The 26,065-nt window shown below is 36.2% G+C and overlaps 1 protein-coding gene across 5 annotated transcripts in view; it reads right to left on the reverse strand.

The window, feature by feature from the left end:
- NEDD4 (NEDD4 E3 ubiquitin protein ligase) overlaps nt 1-26,065 on the reverse strand; it is a 141,601-nt gene that overhangs the window by 55,687 nt on the left and 59,849 nt on the right. Inside the window, exon 1 of one of the 5 annotated variants that reach the window (XM_040492763.1) lies at nt 23,088-24,978. The exons of the other annotated variants lie outside the window; for them this stretch is intronic. Within the exon in view, the coding sequence (XP_040348697.1) occupies nt 23,088-24,647 (1,560 nt within the window). The 5' untranslated portion in view covers nt 24,648-24,978. Of the gene's footprint in view, nt 1-23,087; nt 24,979-26,065 lie in introns of those variants that run through there. 5 annotated transcript variants of the gene reach the window in all.

Here is a 26,065-nt window from a genome sequence, read left to right on the forward strand (position 1 = left end):
ACATCATTTCCCCAGTGTGTTCTGAAGAAATCATAGATCTGTTGGATACCAAAAGAGTTCAAGTTGGTCTCACAATTGGGAAACATTTAGTTAAACAAAATTCAGAAGTTTATCTCCTGTAGGACCTTAGGAACTTAACTTTCCTAGTGTGCACTGTGACATTCTAAGAGTATAGCATGTGGTATTTTACAAACTCAGTTCTCAACGGGATGAGGTATCTTACAAACTGGTGAGGAACACATTTCAGAAATATTGGCCCAGAGGAAAAACTATAAATTCCTTAGTATGCGATGCTAGGCCTTCTACATTTGCTTTTCTAATTGACCTTGCAGCTTCATCTATTAATATAGCCTATCCAGTAGAGTACTATGCTTTTGCTGAACAAACCCTACAAACCCTAGATTTTGCCCTCTCAAACTCACTTATGCTTCCTGGAAAGTTTTTCTCTCTCTGCCTGTGTAACTTCTACTTATGAGGCACAGCTCAATGCCATTTTATTTATTTTTATTTTTTTAATTGTTAGTTTTCTTTATTTTTGAGAGGCAGAGAGAGAAAGAGCACGTGTGGGGGAGGGGCAGAGAGAGAGGGAGACACAGAATCCGAAGCAGGCTCCAGGCTCTGAGCTGTCCGCACAGAGCCTGATGTGGGGCCCCAACTCACAAACTGCGAGATCATGACCTGAGCCGAAGTGGGACGCTCAACCGACTGAGCCACCCAGGCGCCCCTCAATGCCATTTTAATGGAACTTTTCTTGGTGAGACTAAATTGTTAATTTCCTCCTCTGTAATTCTTCTTCACCTTGTATCTTTTAACATCTGTATAATAGTTCTCTTCTACTCCAAAAAAAGTATTAAATCATTTTTTAAAAAATTTGAAATGGCCTGACTTACTGGAATAAATCATCTTTGTATCAATTAATCCCTCTTTTATAAAAACTAGCTATTTAGACACAGGAAGTACTCTATGACGTTGAGAGAACTTAGCAGGAAGAAAAGAGTAATAGTTCTAGCATTAGGAAACCAAAGCAGCAATGTTACAGGAAATGCTACAACACCAAAAGAAGATGGTATCAGATTTCCCTTTTTAGGCAATGGACTAAGTCCTGCTTGCCCATTTCAAGAGGGTATGTTGGACATTGTTGGAACAAAAATCAAAAGGGTTTAAATGATCTGCTCAACTCCCTGCAATCTGACTGCCTTCTTCAACCTGGACTTGAATTTAGTTTTCTGCCACCAGTGTGATAACCTGGTAATGTTTGGGCTCCAGATTAGTTTATTGATTCCTTGCCCATGTTTCTCACTGCTTTGATGACGGTTATCTTCCTGGATCATTTAATGGCTTTCCAGACAGAAAAAAGCTTTTCAGCCAGTTTTCTTTGAGTTGTAAGAGGCGTCTTCCTTATGAAGGAGTAGTATGACCTCTTCCCTGCATTGTCTCTAGTCTTCCCCATCCATTCCTGACCTTTTCTGCCTTCTAGTGACCATGAACCACTCCTATCCTTGGCATATGGAATCCACCACTTGCAATGTGCACACCGTTGGTAAAGTTTGACAGACAGCATATTTTGCATGAATCTATTATTCAAGTGCCATGAGATTACAATACTGACTTCCCATCAATACTACCCCCAAAGTAAAAAAACACATCCATGAGGTGAAATCCACACCTCATGTAGATTTCGATTCAGATAAAACTACCCCATATAATAGTTTAAATACAATCTAAGAATGTTTTAAAAATGTTTAAAAGGAAGATTAAAAACAATTCCCAAGTTTTGTCATATTGTGCAGGGCCTACCAATGCCTTGCTCATAGTAGGAAGTCATTATTTAGCTCATTGTTTGGTCAGTTGATCCAGATTTTAGTTTAGTCATCTTTAAAGGTAACTGAATCTGAAATCTAAAAACCACTGAACTTCATACTAAATATGTTTCTTCAGTGTATTAAACAGCAGCTAGCATTAGTGGGTCTGGAGAACACCAATGACAATTCAGGATTTACCAAAGATTTCTGACTACTTGAATGAGGTGACCCTCCTGCAAACTCTCTTGACTCAAGGCATTTCAATCATTTCAACTCTCTGATCCTTAATTAATTTAAAACCATTTTACATATGCTCTTTGCCTTCCTTGCTTAGCCTGTCCCATCAAAAGTTGGGATGGTATCTTCTATTTTTTTGTATTTCACAACAAAAAAATATTTTAAAAACAAAATTTGCTTGCTGGAGTTTCGATAGTATTTTCCCTAGTCAACAAATAGTATTAAGCAGAAACAAGGCACAGAGACTGGCAAATACTTTCAAAGATTTATTGTCAATAAAATGAATACATTAAGAGAAGACCTGAAGGCACTGGCTAAAGAATATCTCTAAACAACAAAGAAAATAACTTATTATCAAAAGATTCCCAAAGCGTTTTTCTTCTTCTCCTCCTCCTTTTCCTTCCCTCTCCCCCTCCTCCTCTTTGTTCTTCTTCATTGTTTGTAAACCTTGGTTGAAGACACTTTCATAGTAGTAGAAATAAATGTTCTAACAACTTTTACCTTTTGAAATAATCTCTTTGAAGGTTTTAGAAAAACTTTCAGAAGTAGAAAGTGATTATTCTTAGGATTTGATTACCTGATTATTTGATCAAGGGTAAATTGAGCTGATCTATAAACAGTTTTTAAAGTTTCCTCTGGGGTTTAAAATTCATATAATTTTTATTGAAGAATATAATGTATCAATGAAAATGAGGTAGGGGGAAGGATGTGGGTTACTGTTGTTTAAGAAAATAAGAACTTAATGGATTCCTTTAAAACCAAAATTTTCTTGCTTAAATAGCAGGTACCAGTGGAAAAAAATAAGGCCACTGAGATGTGGCTCCACTCCTTCAGCCATCACAGATACCAAGCACTGTTGCTTTGGGCACTTTCCTCAATAGACTGGAACACTGTCAAAATTATAGGGGTATCAATGGCTTGAGGCTCATAATGTAACGTTCTAGAGAAACCTTGTCCAATAGAACTTTCGGCCACAATGGAAATATTATATACCTGAGCTGACCAATGCAATAGCCATGGTCACTTGTGGCCACTCACCACTTGAAACGTGTCTAGTACAGATGAGGTTCTGAATTTTAAAATTTTATTTAATTTAAATTAATTTAAAACTCCATAGCCACATGTGGTTAGTCACCACTGTACTGGATTGTGGAGTTCTTGAAAATTTTTTTTCAGTAAAACAGTAGTTCTTAGTTTTAAGCTTTTACTTTTAGTTCTTGTCCTGTAATTCAGACATGTCTCCAGAGCTAACAAACTACCCCACCATACTGTATTTGGATTCATAACTATATATTTTTTTTAATTAGGTTGGTTTATCATACCTAAGGAAAGGTTGAGTTAAACTTCGTAAGTATGCTACTGGAAAATAAGTCTCCTTAAGAAAAGAAGGAGAAACTGTAGCCCAGTAGGTCACAGTAGTACCCCAAAGTGACAGTGAGTGTAACTAGAAAGGTAGCAATAGCAATCAATGCTCAACTGGACTCGGTTTGTTCAAGAGTGCATGGTAGCCATCTGTTGGGAATCCCAGAAATACTGAAGAGTACTTTACAGCTGCCTGGGATCTTTTCTGGGCAGAAGAGAAGGGTTAAATCAATGAAAATTGGGTACCTGTAGTCTGGTGAATCTTTTTTTTTTATGTTTATTTTTGAGAGAGAGAGAAGGAGCACGTACATGTGCACACATGAGCAGGGGAGGGGCAGAGAAAGAGGGGGACAGAAGATCCCAAGAGACCTACACACAGACATCAGCAGGCCCAATGTGGGGCTCAAACTCACAAACCGTGAGATCATGACCTGAGCCGAAGTTGGATGCTTAACAGACTGAGCCACCTAGGTGCCCCAAGTCTGATGAATCTTGAGAAAACTTAGGTTGTGTGTATTGAGTACACAGATTTGATAGGTGTCTATCAGTATATTTCAGCAGTTTTATCACCTGTCTGATAAAATTTATAAATGAGAATCCAGGAAAATATCCAAATTAATTTTAGAGGTTAAAAAAATCCCGAGTCAAATACACACTTTCTTTCAGTAAATGGAAGGATAACTATAAGAAAGATATTTTTAAAAACCCACCAGATGCACAAATTGTTTATATGAATGATAGAAAATTGAGTTTTTATGTATATTACAAAGACAGTAACTATATATAGTAAAACCTTGGTTTGCAAGCATAATTTGTTCCAGAAACATGCTTGTAATCCAAAGCACTTGTATATCAAAGAAAATTTTGGATTGTTGCATTTTCATTTTCATTTGTTACCATATATTTTTTAATTTCTTCTCTAATTGCCTGGTTGACCCATTCATTCCTTAGTAGGGTGTTCTTTAACCTCCATGCTTTTGGAGGATTTCCAGACTTTTTCCTGAGGTTGATTTCAAGTTCCATAGCATTGTGGTCTGAAAGTGTGCATGGTATGATTTCAATTCTTTTATACTTATGAAGGGCTGTTTTGTGACCCACTATGTGATCTATCTTGGAGGATGTTCCATGTGCCCTGGAGAAGAATGTATATTCTGTTGCTTTGGGTTGCAGAATTCTAAATAAATCTGTCAAGTCCATCTGATCCAATGTCTCATTCAGGGCCCTTGTTTCTTTATTGATCCTGTGTCTAGATGATCTATCCATTACTGTAAGTGGAGTATTAAAGTCTCCTGCAATTACCACATTCTTATCAATAAGGTTGCTTATGTTTGTGATTGTTTTATATATTTGGGTGTCTCTGAATTCGGGGTGTAGACATTTATAATTGTTAGCTCTTCCTGATGGATAGACCCTGTAATTATTATATAATGCCCTTCTTCATCTCTTGTTACAACCTTTAATTTAAAGTCAAGTTTGTCTGATATAAGTATGGCTACTCCAGCTTTCTTTTGACTCCCAGTAGCATGGTAGATAGTTCTCCATTCCCTCACTTTCAATCTGAAGGTGTCTTCAGGTCTAAAATGAGTCTCTTGTAGACAGCAAATAGATGGGTCTTGTTTTTTTATCCATTTTGATACCCTATGTCTTTTGGTTGGAGCATTTAGTCCATTTACCTTCAGTGTTATTATTGAAAGATGTGGGTTTAGAGTCATTGTGATGTCTGTAGGTTTCATGCTTGTAGTGATGTCTCTGGTACTTTGTGGTCCCTGCAACATTTCACTCACACAATCCCCCTTAGGATCTCTTGTAGGGCTGGTTTAGTGTTGATGAATTCCTTCAGTTTTTGTTTGTTTGGGAGGACTTTTATCTCTCCTTCTATTCTGAATGACAGACTTGCTGGATAAAGGATTCTCAGCTGCAGATTTTTCCTGTTCATCACATTGAAGATTTCCTGCCATTCCTTTCTGGCCTGCCAAGTTTCAGTAGATAGATCTGCCACTAGTCTTATGGGTCTCCCTTTATAAGTTAGAGACTGTTTATTCCTAGCTGCTTTCAGAATTTTCTCTTTATCCTTGTATTTTGCCAGTTTCACTATGATATGTTGTGCAGAAGATCGATTCAAGTTACATCTGAAGGGAGTTCTCTGTGCCTCTTGGATTTCAGTGCCTTTTTCCTTCCCCAGATCAGGGAAGTTCTCAGCTATGATTTCTTCAAGTACACCTTCAGCCCCTTTCCCTCTCTCTTCCTCTTCTAGAATTCCTATAGTACGGATGTTGTTCCGTTTGATTGCATCACTTAGTTCTCTAATTCTCCCCTCATACTCATGGATTTTTTTATCTCTCTTTTTCTCAGCTTCCTCTTTTTCCATAATTTTATCTTCTAATTCACCTATTCTCTCCTCTGCCTCTTCAATCCGAGCTGTAGTCACCTCCATTTTATTTTACACCTCATTTGTAGCATTTTTAAGTTCACCATGACTGTTTTTTTAGTCCCTTGATCTCTGTAGCAATAGATTCTCTGCCATCCTCTATACTTTTTTCAAGTCCAGCGATTAATTTTATGACTATTATTCTAAATTCTTGTTCTGTTATATTGCTTAAATTGTTTTTGATCAATTTGTTAGCTGTCGCTACTTCCTGGAGGAGAGTTCTTCCGTTTTGTCACTTTGGGTAGTCCCTGTGGTGGCGCCCAACTGCAGGGCACTTCCCCTGTGCTGTCTGGAGTAACTTGTGTTGGTGGGCAGGGCTGCAGTCAGACCCAATGTCTGCCCCCAGCCCACCGCTGGGGCCACAATCAGACTGGTGTGTACCTTATCTTTCCGTCTCCCAGGGGCAGGACTCACTGTGGAGTGGTATGGCCCCTGTCTGGGCTACTTGCACACTGCCAGGCTTGTGGTGCTTCTTCTATGGGATCTGGCATATTAGGCGGGGTGGATCCGCAAGGTGCACAGGGGTGGGAGGGGAAGGCTTAGCTCGCTTTGCTGTCGGTGGTCCCCTGTGGGAGGGGCCCTGCAGCACTTGGAGGGAGGCAGACCCGTGGGAGGGATGGATCCACAGAAGCACAGTGTTGGGTGTTTGCACGGTGCAAGCAAGTTCAGTGACAGGAACTGGTTCCCTTTGGGATTTCGGCTGGGGGATGGGAGAGGGAGATGGTGCTTGCCAGCACCTTTGTTCCCCACCGAGCTGAGCTCTGTCTTCCGGGACTCAACAACTCTCCCTCCTGGTGCCCTCTCGCCCTCCTGCTCTCTGAGCAGAGCTGTTGATTTATTACATTCCAGATGTTAAGTCCCGCTGGCTGTCAGAACTCATGCCAGCCCCTCCACTTTTGCAAGCCAGACTCGGGGGTTCCAAAGCAAATTTCAAGAACCACTGGCTCAGTTGTGATCATGTGATGTTCAGCACCAGGTAGTACTTGTATTGCAAGACATCACTCGCCTATCAAGCTAAAATTTACTAGAAATGTTTGCTCATCTTGCAGAATACTTGCAGAACAAGTTACTTGCAATCCAAGGTTTTACTGTAAACATGAAATCATAATAGCTGAGTTACTTTGCTTTCACCCTAAACTGTCAGCCAAACATTTTATTTATTTTTTTTTTAATTTTTTTTTCAACATTTATTTATTTTTGGGACAGGGAGAGACAGAGCATGAACGGGGGAGGGGCAGAGAGAGAGGGAGACACAGAATCGGAAACAGTCTCCAGGCTCTGAGCCATCAGCCCAGAGCCCTACGCGGGGCTCGAACTCACGGACTGCGAGATCGTGACCTGGCTGAAGTCGGATGCTCAACCGACTGCGCCACCCAGGCGCCCCTAAACATTTTAATATAAAGATAAGTGGGGATACCAGGATATGTTTTTTCCTTTTGTAAATGTAATATTTTGTTAAAAACATTAAAAAATAGAGATAATAGAAGATCATTTGATTCCTAAAGATCAAGAATAAAATAAAAACCACATTATAACAATTTTTACAAAGTAAGGTATTTAATGTTTTCAAATATCATAAACTCATTTAAAGGAAAATATTGCTATTAGTGAAAACTGTGATATCTTAAACAACTATCAATAGACCCTTTGAATAGGCCTATACCTATAAAAGAAATTGAATCAATAATCAATAATGCTCCAAAACAAAGCACCAGGCCCAGATGGGTTCGCTGGTGAATTCTACCAAATACTGAAGGAAGAAATTATACCAATTCTCTATAATCTTTTTTAGAAAACAAAAGCAGAGGGAGCACTTTGTAACTCATTCTATGAAGCTAGAAGTACCATAAAACCAAAATTAGGCAAAGACATTACGAGAAAGGAAACCAACAGAGTGTTATCTCTCATGAACACTGATGTAAATAGCTTCCACAAAATATTAGCAAACTGACTCCAACAGTGTATAAAAAGAGTCATACATCATAGCCAAGTAGGATTTATATCAGGTATGCAAAATTATTTCAACATTTGAAACTCAATTATTGTGATCCATCATATCCACAGGCTAAAAAAGAAAAAAATTACAAGATCATATTAATAGGTGCAGAAAAAAATTTTTACAAAACCCAATAGCAATCCATAATAAAAGTGTTCACTGAACTAAGAATAGAGGGGAACTTCCTCAATTTGACAAGGAATATCTACAAATAACCTACATCTAACATCATACTAACTGGTGAAAAACTAGAAGCTTTCCCACTAAGATCAAGGATGCCCCCTCTTACTACCCTTTCACCATTGTAGTGAAAGGCCTAGTTGATATAATAAGAAAAGGAAATAAAAAATATACAGATTGAGAAAGAAGAAACAAAACTGTCTTTGATGATATGACTGTCTTTGTAGAAAATCCATAAGACTGAACAAAAAAATTCCTTGAACTAATGGAACTAATTATAGCAAGGTCACAAGATACAAGAAAAGTCAATTGTTTTCCCATATACTAGCAATTAACAGGTAGAATTTGAAATTAAAACCACAGTATCATTTATATTAGCATCCCCAAACAGAAATACTTCAATATAAACCTAACAAAATACAAGTATAAGATCTATATGAAAAACTATAAGACTGATGCATGAAGAATAACTAAATAGATGAAGAGATATTCCATGTTCACAGACAGCAAGACTCAACAATGTCAAAACATTGGTTCTTTCCAACTTGATCTATGGATTCAAGGCAAACCCAACCAAAATCCCATCAAGTTGTTTTGTGAATTTTCAAAAACTGATTCTAAAGTTTATGTAGAGGCAAAAGACCCAGAACAGTCAACAAAACAGTGAAGAACAAGAACAAAATTGAAGGAATGACACCACCTCACTATTAAACTATAATAATCCAGACAGTGTGGTAATGGTAAAAGAATAGGTAACTAGCTCTGGGGCGCCTGGGTGGTTGGTTAAGCGTCCAACTCTTGATTTCAGCTCAGGTCGTGATCTCATGGTCCATGAGTTCAAGCCCCATGTTGGGCATGGAACCTTCTTGGTATTCTCTCTCTACCCCTCCCCCACTGAAGCACCCCCCCCCCAACCCCGCTTTCTCTGTCTCAAAGAAATAAACCTAAAAAAAATAGGCTAGGCAAATAGCTCAATAGAACAAGATAGAAAGCCCAGAAATAGACTCACATAAACAGTCAAATGATCTTAAACAAAAAAGCAAAGACAATACAATGGAGAAAAGACAGTCTCTTCAACAAATGATGTTGGTATGGCTAGATATTCACATGCTAAAAAAATGAATCTAGACACAGATATTACATTCTCCATTAAAATTAACTCAAAATGGGTCACAAACCTAAATAGAAAATGTAAAACTATAAAACTCTTACAAGATAATACTGGAGAAAACCTAGATGATCTTGGGTTTGGCAATGATTAAAATATAATAACAAAGACATTATCTATGAAAGAAATAATTGATAAGCTGATTTCATTAAAATTAAAATCTTCTGCTCTGCAAAAGACACTGTCAGGAGAATGAAAAGACAAGTCACAGGCTGGGAGAAAATGTTTGTAAAAGACATATCTGCTGAAGGACTATTATCCAAAATATACAAAGAACACTTATAACTCAACAGTAAGAAAACAAATAAGTCAACTAAAAAATGGGCTAAATACGTTGACACCTCACCGAAGAAGATAGACAGATGGCATATAAACATATGAAAAGATGTGCCACATCATTTGTTGTCAGGGAAATGCAAATTAAAAAAATAATGAGATACCATTACACACATATTAGAAAGGCCAAAATCTAGAACACTGATGACACTGAATGCTGGTAAGGATGTGGAGCAACAGGAACTCGTATTCACTGACAGTAGGATGGCAAAATAGCACAGTACAGTTACTTTGGAACATAGTTGGGCAGTTTCTTAAAAAAACTAAACTTACTCTTACCATATGATTCAGCAATCATACTACTTGGTATCTACCCAAAAGAGTTGAGAACTTAAGTCTGAATAAAAACATGCACACAGATATTTATAGCAGCTTTGTTCACAATTGCTAAAATGTGGAAGCAACCAAGATGTCCTTCAGTAGGTGAATGGATAAATAAACTAAGGTACATTCAGACAATGGAACATTATTCAGTACTAAAAGAAAAAGAAAAAAAAAATCAAGCCATGAAAAGAAATGGAGGGAACTTAAATGAGTATTACTAAGTGGAAGAAGCCAATTTGAAAAGACAAGATACTATATGATTTCAATTATATGAAATTTTGGAAAAGGCAAAACTATAAAGATGGTAGAAAGATCACTGGTTGCTAGGGGTTAGGGGATGGAGAGATGAAGAGGCAAAGTTTTTTAGTGCAATAAAGCTACTCTGTATGATAGTATAATGGTGGATAGATACATTCCATTATAAATTTGTCCAAACCCATAGAATGTATACCACCACGAGTGAAAGCTAAATTAAACTACAGACTCTGGATGATAATGATATGTCAATATGGGTTCATTAATTGTAAAAATGTATCACTCTGATGGAGGATATTGATAATGGGGAGGCTGCATGTTTCAGGGTAGGGAGTATATAGGACATCTCTGTGCCTTCTGCCTATTATTGCTATGAACCTAAAACTTCTCTAAAAAATAAAGTCTATTAAATGAAAACAACATGTATTGAGAGATTTGGAATTCTTTAGTTTACAAACTGCAGAGAAAGAACCTATCATCTTATGGCTAGAAACTGACTCTAACAATGACATAAAGTCAATAAAATAGTGTCTGAGTCACTATTTTCAATGAGGGATAAAAAGTAATAGGGCCGTCTTCTTTAGAACTACCATTTGTTGCATAAGGAGTGGCTTGTGGCCAACATATAGGACTTCCTAACTGCTAATTATCTCCTTCTGCTAATTTGCTGTATAGGTCTTATTTATTTCTTTTGTACATCTAATATTGATGTGTTTTTTTTCTCCAAGAATATGCATAATCAAAATTGAGTATAAGGAAAAAGAATTGTGCTTTAATTTGTGATAGGACTTTGAAAAATACTGTATTCCTTTGAAAATATACCTTGATCTTTGATTTAGAGTCTTATGAAGAAGTCCTTCCCCAGATTTCTAGTCTGTATTTTCCATGGTTGACCCTTAAATAGCATGGGTTTGAGCTGTACAGGTCCACTTAAGTGTGGAATTTTTTGGATAAATACAGTACAGTACTGTATTTTCACTTCCTTATGATTTTCTCAATACAATTTTCTTTTCTATAGCCTACTTTACTGTAAGAACACAGTATACAACATATATAACATATAAGATATGTGTTAATATACTATTTATTGAGAATTGACTATTTACTGTATACTGTAAGTAGTTAAGTTTTGGGGGAATCAAAAGTTATACGCAGATTTTCAACTGCATGGTGGATGGGGAGGATCAGTGCCCCTAACCCCTACGTTGTTTAAGAGTCAACTGTGCTTTCTATTGTGTTCTTTTCATGTATTTCCTATTACTTAACTGTTAACTTGGATTCTTAAATTTATATATGATTCAGTTTGTACATATATAAAACAACAAAATATGTTACACACTGTGGTACTTTATAGTTTACAGTGCACCGTCATGTACTCTCACAATATTGTAAGGTAGATAATAATAGCTCCCTTTTACTGAGAACCAACTATCTGCCAAACAGATATGAAATTTTCCATCCTCAAGACAACTCTGCCAAGTTTCATAAATTTCATATTTCATAAACATGAAATTAAGACTCAGAAAAGCATAAGAAGAATAAGAGGAATTAATATAACTAATTCATTATAATGTACATTTTCACTCTACTCAGGGATGAGGAAGGTGGGTATCCTAGATGTTTAAACCCTAAATGCAGATTTGTGGTGATTAAGATGGAGGTAAGGTATAGTTTAGGTGATAAACTCCAGCTCCTAACAATAACCTTTTAGTTCTAGGTTCCAAAGGGAAAACCTCAGTTTTATTGGTAACAAATATATTATCAAAAATTATCTGATTAAAGAAACAGAAAATCCCACGACAAATAATTGACATGCTCAGCCCCAAAGCGAAATGAACATCATAAAATAGATGAAGAATTAGACAGACGCAAGTTAAAGGAGATGTACCCATCTTGAGCTATGTCATTACTAAAATGACCTCAATGCCTTCAGTAGAGATCCAGTCAAAACAGTTTTAGAACTAGTGTTAATTTTGTTAAGTGTGAAATTGCACAGTAGCTTTATATATTTAAAAGGTCCTTAATCCATTCCAGTTGCACTCTGAAGTGTTTATGGTAAAATTATATGTTTCATGGGATTTACTTTTTAAAAATCCAGGAAAAAAAAGGAGGGGAGAATATGGATGACATGATCGACAACATGTTGCTAATGAAAGTAGGAGCTTACTGGGGGCGCCCAAGGGGCTCATTGTATTATTCTTTATATTTTTGTATGTGTTTGAAATTTTCCTTAATAAAAAGCTTAAAAATAATTGAAAAAAAATAGGTAGTTTACAATCTTTTAGGTAGTTTATAATGGTTATTGAAGAAAAAGAATATAAGGAAACTCATAAACAGTGTTAAAGGAGATAGAAACACACAATATGTGTTATTTGATCAATAAAATTAATCAGAAAGAGCAAAGTCATTAACAGTGTCAGGTCACAAGTCAGAAGATTAGAAAAAGAAATATTTGAAAGATACACTGGTTGTCTAATAACGTGTTTAAATAATAATCCCCAAACTTAGCTTTCACTCAACAATGGCAATAAGAAAGGACTTGACCCGGACTCTGTCAGAGTGTAAAAGTTACTCATCAGACGGCAGTCAGCTCAAGTGGAAACTTTCCTTTAGACAACTCTTCTTTTTTTTTTTTTCTTTATGATGCTATTTTTACTAGAATAACCTGCCCCAACCAGCTTTATCCTGTAGATTCCCCCGCTGCACGGTGGGATGAAAGTCCTTGGCTAGTGATGTAGTAGAAAAGTGCTTTAGAATATATAACAGAGCTGAGTTTGGGTCTAAATATGACATTTACTAAATTTACGATCTTGAGTAAATCATTTTAACTTTCCTGAACTTGTTCCCTTATTTCTAATACAGAGATACTCATTGTCTCAGAGATTTTTTTGAAATGTGATATACAATATGATGTTAACTGATTTACGCTTTCATAGATATAGGGTTAAGAGTTTTAAAAAACGATATAACAGGATTTTCTCCAAGTTAAAAAAAAATCATAGTTAACATTTCAAATTCAAGTGACAGTGAGCATCCAATATTACACTCCATTAGGAGGCCATGACCATCACCTCTTCCTTTTGTCCTCTATCCAAACACATTTTTAATAGATCTATTGTCTTACTCAGGGGATAATCATGTGTATTACATTTAAATAGATTGCCAAGAATGCAAAAGGTTAGGAAATATGTTAAGGAAACCACATATTCCATTACAAAGAAGGTTTAATTTAGTCTTTCTGGAAGAATCTTCACTTCTATAATATACACAATGTATATTCAGACAAAGGTATGAAAATCAGGTACCTCACTGTAATTTAACTAAATTAATTACAGTACCTTACGGATTTAGTAAGTAAATATCACTTTTAAGGCATGGTTTTACCCTGAACTAACTCAGTTTCAGAAACTAAAACAATCACCTTCATTCATAGTTTATCAAGTTTATCAAAACCATAGTTTATCACTATAGAACATAACTGGGCAATCATGTGAAGTTTTCTCTGTGGGGAAACACACTAGCCTCTGAGAAAAGACCTCTAGATACTGACAGTCAGAAGTCTCCCAATGATGAAGCCTCTCAGTTTAAAGGCCCCACACAATTACAGAGCCTCCTGATCACTTGGTCGTGACTCACTCTGAAATATGAACAAACAGCCAAGGTTCACCAGACACCTGAAGGAAAATGTTCAATAACAAAGAGAAATGAAAAACAAAAACAGCAAAGTGACCCAAAGGAACAAGAGACACTATAGCACTCGCAACAAAACTTAGAAAAAGAACTTGAAGTAAAATATTCTCAAAGAAATAAGAGATTGTATTTATAAAACAAGAATAAGAATAGGGAATAATCAGAAACAAAGACAGAACTTTAGAAATTAAAATAACCAAAATTTTAAAGTTAAGAAGAGAGGGAAACTTGGGGGAAGTCTTCCAGAAAGCAAAAAAGGAGTCGAAGAAACAGAAAACAGGAGAGAACAGTAAATTATAAGAGCAATGCAAGAGATGCAAGCTTTGGCTCATAGGAATTCTAGGAAAAGAAAACACAGAGAAAAAGGCAGAAAGGAAATCTTCAAAGAAATTAACCTGATTTTTAACACAGGCACATGTGTTATCTTGATAAAAATTATATAGGCAATCATGTATATCAGGATTTAGGTGCTCACCTGCCTAACGTAGGTCTATGGATGTTATTATATATTATACTGTTGCACTCTCCTTGGTTTTTTTAAAATAGATTATGCTGTCTTCTCATCTAAATTGTAAATTCTTCAAAGTCAGGAATAATATTTGCCACTTAGGGCAGGCACATATTCTATTTCAGATAAATACTTGTTAAACTCATTTGCTTTGAAGATGACTTTAGTTTCCAGTAAGCTCTGTGACTGTTTAAGAGGGTTCAGTCTTTCAGCCTCGGTACAAAAGGTAAAGGTCATTCTTAGCTAAAACAGTTACTTGAAACCCCAGGAACAACTCTGAGAATCTAGATCTCACATCGTTTGGGATGAAATCATTTTACTAAACAATGATAAATTTAAAGTTGGTCAAACAGCCTTTGTTAAAATACCCTGACAAGTTTTGGCCCATTCAATCTTCTTTTCAGAAAACTTGATCTGAGCCTCCATCCAGCCACATAGTTCTACGATACCAGTTCATGGAATATGTAGGCTATGAATCAGACTCTACTGTGGAAACTAATCCTTGAGTCACGATCATAATATTCCATTGGCATCCACCCCAGGGACAAGGTATTCATTTAAGAGTGCCACTGTTTCATGCAAAGGATGAAGCATCAAGTAGTTCCCACTCATCATTACAGTCATCTCTTAAATATCCTAGTTTGGTTATCTATTTGGACAAGGCTGTCTGGTCACCCTCATCTATCAGGATTCTACAGTCATCTCTACTCTCCCAAAGGGTCTCTTAGTTTTGGTCATTAATTTAATAAATATTTATTGAGCGTCTGTTTTGAGTAATGCATTGTTCTAGGTACTGGGGATATAGTAATGGATAAGCCAAAAAGTCTCTGACTTAGGGAATTACAATTGAGTAAAGTAGAACCAAGAAAAGATTACCCATTTGTTTAATCCTTTCTCTAGAATTCTTCTCTGATCAATTCTAGAAAATTTACATTTGTCTATCTGCTTGCTTGCCCATCTATTTCTATCTCCCTTTCTTTAACTATTTTCTTGCTATGCTTCCTTTTCCCCATTTCTTACCCGAAATGTTTAATATCTTATTTGGCTCCCTAAAAGCAGGCTAAGCCAAGAACAGCTACAAAGTCTACAAAAACCCAGCTACCGATAAGATTTCTTAAACTGTTCCAAAGGAAGGGCAGTTTCTAAGATTTTCATGTACTGCTTCATAATTAAGAAGTAATATATACTTTTAAGCATTACAAAGTTATATATAAATGATTTCTACATTTTCTCCTTATAGAGTTATCAAAAGAACAGTTCATAAGTAAGCACTGATTACATATAGTGTTTCAATTCATTACATTAGGCCAGTGTAATATTTAAAAAATTCTAAGTGGGGCACCTGGGTGGCTCAGTCGGTTAAGCGTCTGCCTCTTGATTTCGGCTCAGGTCATAATCTCACAGTTTGTGAGATCAAGCCCAGTACCTAGCTCTGCATTGACGGCGCGATGCCTGCTTGGGATTCTCTCTCTTTCTCTCTCTCTCTCTGTCTCTCTCTCTCTCTCTCTCTCTCTCTCTGTGTGTCTCTCTGCCCCTCCCCTGTTAGCAAGTGCTCTCTCCCTTTCTCTCTGTCTCTCTCTCAAAATAAATAAATATTTAAAAAAAATTCTTAGTAGTACCCTGACACTGTACAGAAAAGTATATTGAAAACATTAAAAATGTTTACAAAGAGAAAGAGAGAATATACTGCTTGAAAAAGCCAAAACATTTAAGAAACATATAACATTTAAATTGAGTATTTTTCAAATCTCATGCCAAGAGGGAAAAAATTAATGTATGCGACAATTTTAAGAACAACATAACCAGAATTACAGCCATTATAAATTCAAGAGACTTCTTTAAGTAGAATTCCAAACATTATAGACTAATAGTTTTAAAGTCTTAAATAAAACTAAAATGTAATCCTGGAAAAATTTAATAATTAGAATTCTGTCAGAGTCATATCAAAGGTCTTTTATAAGACAGGTAGGCAACCTTGCTCTTCAATGTTTCTTGGTCCAAACAATCTCTTCTATATTACATGGTCTCAGTCAATAATGAGTCTAAAGCCTAAGTAGATTTAAAATTCTTTGCAAATTATTTTGGCCCTGGCCACAGTATACTTCTAGCTCTGCTTTATGTAAAAGTGGGAGAAGGACTCATTGGATACGTCAACTATAAACTGTTATTACTGTTGGCGTGCCTGGATGGCTCCGTCGGTTAAGCATCTGACTTCGGCTCAGGTCACGATCTCGCGGTTTGTGAGTTTGAGCCCTGCGTCGGGCTCTGTGCTGACAGCTCAGAGCCTGGAGCCTGCTTCGGATTCTGTGTCTCCCCATCTCTTGGCCCCTCCCCTGCTCATGCTGTCTCTCAATAATAAATAAATGTTAAAAAAATTTTTTTAATTGTATTACTGTTCTCATAAGAGAATGGTCTTCTCAAATTATGTTTGAGAAATTAGCAGTATTGATAGGCCTTAGAAGCGTGTTAGAAATATAGTACTATCAGGCATCCCAGACCTACAGAACCAGAATCTGCATTTTAATAAGATCTTCAGGAGATGTACATGCACATGAAAATTTGAGAAGTACTGGTCCAACTGACAACTTAAGGCATTTTCCAGTTGCAATCTTCAAAGCATTAGAAGGCAGCTTGCCAACAAAAGTGTGAGAAAGAAAGGGAAAAAAGGAAAGTAGTCTTGAATAATATTATTTTAGCTATAACATAAAATGTTACACACTCAGCTTTTGTAAGGGGGACAAAAGCTTAAAAAAATATGTTAAGAATGTTTCTGTACTTAACAAACAACTGAATTTAAAAGACATTGTCCGTTGTGCCACAAATACACTTGATGTAAATTGGTTTTTGCCTGGTAATATTTTTCTATCATGGAAAATCACAAAATGTTTCACAGTGTTATGGTTTTGTAATACACCTGCATCAAGAGAAAGCCTGATGTTCCCCCCGCCTGTCACCTCCATAGATATCCTAGAGCCTAACTAGAAACATCATGGATTTACTTGGTCAAGAAGTTCTTTGTTGTTACTAGACCATGAACTGAACTACAACGTGCATAAGCCAGGTACCTGCTTAGCCTTACACATGCTCAGATCTGCTCTAGTTATATCTAAGAAGTTTTATTAAATCTCAGTGTAGGTAAAATTGCTTTTCAACAATTGTTCCCATGTTGAAAGTCTTCCCTAAAATATCTCACTGAGCTGGGACAGATTTTCTCACCTCTTGTTTTGACATGCTTTCTTCTACTGCTAAGTGTCTGTCTTCATCTGATTATAGTCTTCTGGTCTCACACATGGCAAACAAAGAATTCTGAACCACACACTTGAGCAATACTTCAGGTATTTCCTGGATATGCCGACAAGATCATTGGTTCCCATTCTTAGCATTCATTCACTCCTGCTAACCACCCTGCTGACCTCAACACACAGGCTGGCCACATGCAGGGACTCTGCCTAGCCCCTTCTGCCTGGTCCTGGTCCTGGTCCTGACTTCTCCCGGTCTCGCCAGTTCACTGTGACCAAATGCAAAGGGAGAGGGAACCCAGAAGAGTGAGTCCTCACAACTCCTAGGACATGGTGGGCTACGTATCCTGGAAGAAGCCTGTGACAGAAAGACAGAAATGCCTATTTTCCAAGTAGCGTGTAGCAACAGACCTTCAACCCTGACTTGCTTTCTATGTGGAATCTCTGTGTTTGTTTTGTCTCCTTTTTGGTGGTACAGAGAGTGATGAGAAAGTTAAGAATAACGCTGTTCAAAATGAGCTGTGACTATTCATAGGCAGCATTAAGTTTTCTCGTCTAATGTGTTCTTTCATCTCAGATTACTGAATCTCCATTTCTGGTTTCACTGCTCATGTTCACTTATTCTGTGGTTCAAAGGTAAAAGAACAGAGATATAAGCCTTTCCCCCCCTAGAGAACAGGCTGTAATATCCTCATGGACAGAGAATTTGTCTCGTGCATTTACATCCACCCAATACCATGTCTTCTTTATACCAGCCATTAAATACATATTGTGCCTACACTAACTCATGCCTCTTTTATGACATTGAACAAGTCTTTCTGTTTCCTTACCTGTTGCATTCTTTCTTCAACCAGGCTTTCACACTATCCTCCTGAACCCACTCTTGCTAAAGTCACCAAGGAACTCCTAACTGCCACATCAGTGGATGCATAGGCTCTGTGGTGCTATATGCTGTCCTCCTTGAATTTTCCTTTGACTTCTGGGCTTCCCTGCTCTCCTGGCCTTTCTGTCCCTCCAGTGGCTCTTTTCTTAGTCTCCTGATTATTCCTTCTTCCACTGTCTTCCCAAAGCTGGTGATCCCCAGAATTCTGATTTACCACCCACTCCCAACTCACTTTTGTGCTTTTTAGTTCATCCTTACCTAAGGCCTTAACTAACTGGTAACTCCCAAGCTACATTTCCAGCTCTCTCTTCTCTCCTGAATCCTGATTCTGTATCTCCAACAGCCCTACTTGACAGCAGCACTTAACATATGCACCTAACACACTTAATACCACCCTCTTAATACATGAGCCTAATAATGCCTGATTTCTTCTTGGCCTTCCCAACCTGTCTTTCTCCTGGACTCTCTGTCTTAGTTCATGACATCACCATTCACCTAGTCATCCAAATTAAGATACTTTGGTTCATTTATAATCCACGGTGTCGTAAGAATTTATCATCTAAAAACATAAAAATGAGCACATCATACACTCTCAGATAGATTTCCTTTGCCTAACTATTGTCAGTTAGCAAGAGACACCCTGTTTTCTCTTCAGCATGAGGTACTACACCCAATGAAAGTCCAACCCACTTCTAGTGTATCATCTCCTCCTACATCCCTGGACTCCCTGTGCTTGACTCACACTGAACTATTTACGGTGTGACCCTTTCATGCCTCTAGCCTTGTAAGTGCAGCTGCTTCTGCTTAGAGCGATGATTCTCAACAGAGGTCAGTTTTGCCCCTAGTGGACACTTGGCAATATCCGGAGACATTTTTTGATTACTACAACTAGAGGAGAGGGGTGCTACTCGCATCTAGTGGGTGGAGGCCAGAGATGCTGCTGAACACCTAAGGCACAAGGCAGTGCCCCCACAACAAAAAGTATACAGCCCAAAATGTCAACAGTGCTGAGACTGGTGATCCTTGCTCTAGAATATCCTTGCTTTCTCTGCCTGGTGAACTCCAACTCACCTACCAAGACTCAGCTCAAATGTCACCACCTCTGTGAAGCCTTCTCTACCAACCAGGTCATCTCCTCCAGACAAGAATTCTTGCACCTTTTTTACTTTCTCATACACACCTCTATTTTAGCACATCACATATTAGACTGAATTTCTGCTTGTTTGTTTGTTTACCAGTGTGTCTCTATTACTAGCATGGGAGTTCCCTCAAGTCGAGACTATATTTTATTATCTTTTATTCCCAGGGCTTGGGTGAGTGCCTGGCAAAGAGTAGGCACTCAGCTGTGTGCTAGATGAATGGATTAAAGAAATCATATCTATGGAGAAGTAGAAAGTGTTTCAGAAGCAAACAATTCAGCTCCCTAAACAACTCTGAAGTTAACATTACAGTTTCTCAGTTCTAAGAGCTATACATTCACATGCATACATTTCTTACCAAATTTCTAAGACTGGTCACTCACAATGTTGCATCATGGCTTTAGAGTCAATGTTTATAAACCATATTGGATTTTATAGGAAAGTTTCAGTGTTGTTCAAAATAAATTTAACCAAATGTTTCTAAATATTCTGCTGGAGTTAATAAGGGCAGAGAAAAAAATGGAACTCTAAAACAAATATATATTTAAAACACTTATTTTAGTAAGAACAAGTAAATAAATTGTTGAAATGTCTAATATTGAGATTAGTGTTAAACGCTTTTGAAATAATTAAGACATAGTTTTTTAAAGTTCTATTACACTAGGCTTGAACAATTTACCTCCATGGGATGAAGCAACAGAAAATGAAGAAAAAATTTTATAACAAAGAGAATAAAACATAAAGCCAAAGTATGGGATAAAAAACATGCATGTATGTGAAGAATGAGGACATGTACAAACTTGGGCAAAATGCTAAGGTATTTTAAATAATAGGGTAACAAAATCTCTGAGCATCCTTACAACATAACATGGGAGATTTAGAAAACAATAGGTAGGAAAAAATAAAATAATAATGAGTAAACCATTATATAGAGCTTAGAAATATGAAGAGTAATTTTGGTAACTAGATAAAAACTACTTCTTGACTGAGCTGACAAAATATTACACACCATGTGAAAATATCAAATATCTACTTTCAGATCAAAAGTCATTATTTCAGAAAGTATATATAATAAACACATGCTGGTTATTGTTATGTTCTTTGATAGCAAATGAATAAAATAAACATTATCATGCAGACTACAAAGTCCCATTTTCATTCTGTTGTAAACACAGAACAGAGCCCTGTTGCAGATACAGGAAAAAGTTCTCAGTAGATTTTAAAAATTAGCCATTAATGAGCTGTTATTGTAGAGAACTAGAAACTGGATACGATGCTGCTAGAGACTAGTAGCTAAACACATAAGAAAAGAATCCGTAGACTGTCAGTGCTTTAGAAACCAGGGTCCCTGACCAAAGCAGTGATTTAATTTCATGGCTGCTCAGTACAGATAGCTGACATTACTAAATGCTACTCTAATATCAACTTGTTAAATGTGAATCCAGACTCAGCATATCAGAATACTAACCCAGACTAACTGGAGTCATGGGAAATATTTTGGGAGCTGTTTATTTATAAATGAGTTACAATATACCACTATAATTAGATTAATATATAATTATTGATAAACACAGGATTATTTCTAAAACCCATTATTGTTGCCACTGCTAAATTTAGAAAAAACAACACTAGCATTTTCCTCGTAAAACAACCCTTACCAATCAATTAGATCAATTTAGATCTAGTATATGTTGAATTTAATGGTCACTAGGTTGCTTACCAATACTTTTATAAAGAGTTGTTTCATAAATATTAAATGGAGGGACACTTTAAAGCTCTCCACCAAACTGCACACTTACGAACTATTTATAATCCAATAATCCCAACAAAAAATAGAATCTGCACAAAGCGAGATATTTGGCTGTCACAAAAAAAATATTTAAGTTAGCTTACCTAAATTAAATAAAACTAATAGAAGTGTATATTTTTAGCTATGCAAAAGGCATTTAGTCACACTTTATTAAAAAACATTAAAAATACCTCTTTTTCAAAAGCATCATTAATAACAAACTATAACATTACCGCAAAAATAAACTATTTTAAGGCTATTTCTATAAATATATTTATTCACAAATATTTTGAGGTTAATTATTCCTTTCAGATTAATTATTTCATTAAATGTATAATAAGTTTACAAGGTACAATTCAATTAGCAAGTTATTAATATGTTTCTTTATAGTGTCACTTCATTGCTTTCTTTTGAGGGCAAAACAGTTTGATGGATTATAATCTAAAAGTTGTTTTTTTTAAAGTTCCATAAATGAAATAATCCTAAAACATAGGTCAGAACTGGAAATCTAATCTTTATTCATCTTCAATAGAGTAGTTGTTTATATTAACCTCTGGGCATTTTATTTATGAGATTTCAAAAGAGAGAAAACTATCAACTACTTGATATTTTATTTACCTAAACCTCTTTGTCCAGATGTTTAAAAAAATTTTTTAATGTAGATATTGAGTGTTATATAAACACAGATAAACAGATAAGGGTTTTTCCCCCCCTAAACTATTATGTAGTGTCATCTAGAATTGGTTTAGCCAGAAAAAAATTTTAATTTCCTGGAATCTGGCAAGACTTTACAAATACAGAAAATTTTAAAAATCTACTTAAGTTCAAATACTTTGGAAAATCTATTTAAGTTCAAATACTTTGGAAAGACTCAATCATACAAAGAACTGTTTTGGTTAAGATTCATTAGAGTTAAATTGCTAATATAATAAACAAAATTATCAAAATAACAAATTAATAAAGTAACTAGAAAAGTATGGGAAATGCCTAGCAATTGAAACCAAATTCAAAAAATATAAAATTTAAAATTCAATATTGTTGAAAGACTGAGTTAAATTTTAGAAGGCAGTCTTAACTGGTAGCTAAAGGAAAATCCGGGTGGAAACAAAATTCCTGTGGTTAAGGCTATATACAAATGCAAATGCCATTTATCTTTCCTCTGCTTTAAACGTGCAGCATAAGAGTTTTTATCAATGTTCTAATAAATACATATATTTTAGAGAAACATTTTCTCTGTGTTCATTTACAACAATATTTTCACATTTTTATGTAGGCTTTTTATTGTTTAATATTTTAAATAAGCATTCTATATTTTACTTAGTTTCACAATGATTAAGGAGGGAAGAATACTAAATGAACATTTTTGAAAGTGGGAATAAAATATGGAATTAGATATTAAAATGCCATGTTACTGGAGGAAAAAAATACACCAAGGTAAAAATGTTAACAAAATCAATTATTATTTAAAGCTTGTTTTTATGTAACAGATATGTGTCATGGCCTAAATCACTTTGGAAAGTTTTTTTTTTTTTTTTAATGCACGTTTTCAACACTGGTAAAATAACAAATAGAGCTATAAACTATTGGGGGTTCTTCAGATTTACAAATACAAAGATTAGGACTGTAAAACACTTGCTAGCTAAGGACCAGGGAAATACATAAAACTGCTAAGTTATAATAAATTTTAACCAAATAGTCCATAAAGCTTTTCCAGAATAAATTAACATTTACCAAGACCAAAGGAAACTTACCTTACAAGAATGCTTTAAAGAATTAGATAGTTTATTTGTGAAATCTCTGTTACTGTCTCTTGATAAATTATCAACTTTATCTTCATTTCCAGATGCAAACTTTATGAGTAATTGCGATGGTCCCCCCGTAGAACAATTGTGCTTAAGGCTGGATAAACAGGAAACATTTGGATAAGTTCCTCCCAATGAAATACTTCTTTGTAAAACAGCATGATTTTTGTTGATCTGTAAATTTGGTCTTTCCAACTGTCCATTGATATTTATTTGGTAATCTACATTTTGGGAGGATGGTAAACGTGCAGATGTCCTATGCATAAGCTTACTGCACTCTGAATCAGAATTAAGCTTAATTTCTGACATCTCTGGTTTACAATCACCATTTGCTGTTTCACAATCTAACGTAGGTGCTTTTTGTTGGGTGAAATGCACTGAAACACAAGAATATCCTTCAGATGACTTTTCACAGATAGTCTGATTCGGACTGTTATTTGCAATAACAATTTTCTTTTGTAATGAGCCCTTCCTGTGAAGTGGTCGTATGTCTCTTACTTCTCCGGCAGTACAGATTGTTTTAGATAACCGAAGTCCATTGACAGCTGTTGAAAGAAATCCCTTAGCACCAGGACCATCTTCACTGTGGGCAAATTCACTAGGAGAAATTATAAACTGGTGTGAGGTTTGATAGGATCCTTTGCTCGGAAGAATATCTGTACTTGTTGGAGAAGTTGGTGGGGTATTTGAAGGACTCCTAGGAAAAATGACTAAGGATGAACAACGTTTTAGTGGAGTTTTCGAGTTCCTGCTCACTGGCAATTTCATAATTTCTAGTCCGTGCTCCAAGTCATCCTGGACAAAGGGAACGGTACTTGGACTTCTTGAAAAAATTTCACAGGGAGTAGTATTCCTGTATGGCACACTTCTGTTGGAGGTGCTGTCGGAAGATAAATTTCCACCAAGAAAAGTATCATCAGTTGGTGGAAAAGTATAACCACTGCTGTCACTGATGATACTGTTTGTGTAGGAACCACCACTTGTGATACTTGTGCATGATCCATAATCACTACCATTGCTGCTGTAAGACCCATTCTCGCTGGTGGAACAGTTACTAAGGCTACTGCTGCGAAGGGCAGAACTGCCTACATGGTTACCATCATTCACAGCATTCAGTTCATTATCAGCCACAGCATTGTTGTAAATACCGTCCTTCAAGACACACATAAATGAAGCATCATCACCATCAGCTAAGACATTGCTAGACTGAAGACATCCACTGTACCTTGTTGGCTGTAGTGAAATCTGCAGACAGCTGCTCTTTTTGTTAACGTTTTCAGGTGAAGGAACAGATGATCTTTCCTGAGACTTAACGTTTTCCTGTATTAACGGAGCTAGTGCAGTCTGTCTAGGAGTCAGCTTCATTTGAACAACGTTAGACGTTGAAATCCGTGTTGGTCTTTTGAAGCACATGTGAACATTGTTATCCAGATCATCTCCGGAGGTCTCTGACAAAGGATAAGTATTGCTTCTTCTGGCTGCAAAGTGCAATCGTAAGCTTTGTGCCATTTGTTCTCATTTCCAAACATGTTAAGGGCTGAAAGTCATAACAAAGATCTCTGTCGGGAGACAGGCTAGAAGCAGCTGCACTGCATCGAAGGAAAAAATCATTTGTGGTGCCTAAAAGAACTCTTAAGTAGTAGTCTTTATCCTAAGTAAAACCTTAGATACCAGATATCATAGAAAGAAAAAGACGACCCATTCCTGAGACTGACGTTTCCAAATATTTTTGAATCGCGTGTAGTCAAAATGCCTTCACTTACAAAGCACTTGATTTCCAGCGACCTTTAAGCTGAGCTCAGCTGCAGCACACTGCCTCAAACACTGCCAACCTTGTTTCAATTATACCTTCTCCAATTTGCATGAATGAGTAACACAAGAACAACAATCTTCTAGCATTTCAAGTTGAAACAGTATTTTTTCACTCCAGCTCTACTAAATGAACATTTAACTATGTGAATCACAGTGCCTATACTTTCTCCAGCAGAGTTTGACCACTAATATTTTTACCCATAAGGATAGAATTACAGGAAGTTGGTAGGAATGAAACCCCATGTAATTGAGTATCAAATCAAGGATTGAATTTCCAAATAGTAGCCAGAGTAGGGAATCTCATCAAGTCAGTTGATGTAGAAAGGCATATATTCTGTTAGTTTTTTTTAATGAGTAAATTCAAACAGTTGTATAAATTTGGAAATAATAAAACTTTGGGGTTCTGAATTAAAACTCTAGCATTAAATCAAATAGATAAGTATTTTAGCTTCCAAAACCCTACTTATAAAAAGTGAAAGCTTAAGGAGAGCAATACAAAATTAGCTTAGTAATACTATTGAAAAATTGAGCATAGGTCTGAGAAAGAAAGGTTTATGAGAAGCTGTCACCAAGCATTTTCTCCTGTAATTTTAAGGCCTTTTCCAGCCAAGTAGTACAGTCTTTAAATGATGCCATTTATATTTTGACTATTACAACTCTGCCAAGAAATAGCCTAAGCAAACATTCCATTAAAAATATATGCAGATTAGACAGAAAAACTATACCCCAATATAGTTTGAGCACACAAGATATTTTATTCCACTGTCTCTGCAATTCATTCACTTAAGAGAGTGTTGTGGTAAGTAAAGAAGTCTAAAAAGGATTTAACACATCAAATAAACATATCTCAATGCCAATTCTGTTCTGAAAACTCTAAGAGCTCTTTGCTGGCCTCTACTGGTGTGTTGAAACAATCCATGTAGCTGTTTGATATCTAGAGAGAAATACAAACCAAGCTGCATATTTCTTTGTATAAACAAAGTCCATACTTGTTTACATTTTTGAGTACTAGCATTGCCCTCGAGGTGGAATTAGTTACTACTGCTGATAGAGCTCCCACAGTACAGAACAGTAGACTGTTTGTTCTCCAAGAGCTTGTGATTTTGTATATATAT

This window comes from Herpailurus yagouaroundi, unplaced genomic scaffold (genome assembly GCF_014898765.1).
Source record: "Herpailurus yagouaroundi ecotype Mexico unplaced genomic scaffold, PumYag 184, whole genome shotgun sequence".
NCBI lineage: Eukaryota > Metazoa > Chordata > Mammalia > Carnivora > Felidae > Herpailurus > Herpailurus yagouaroundi.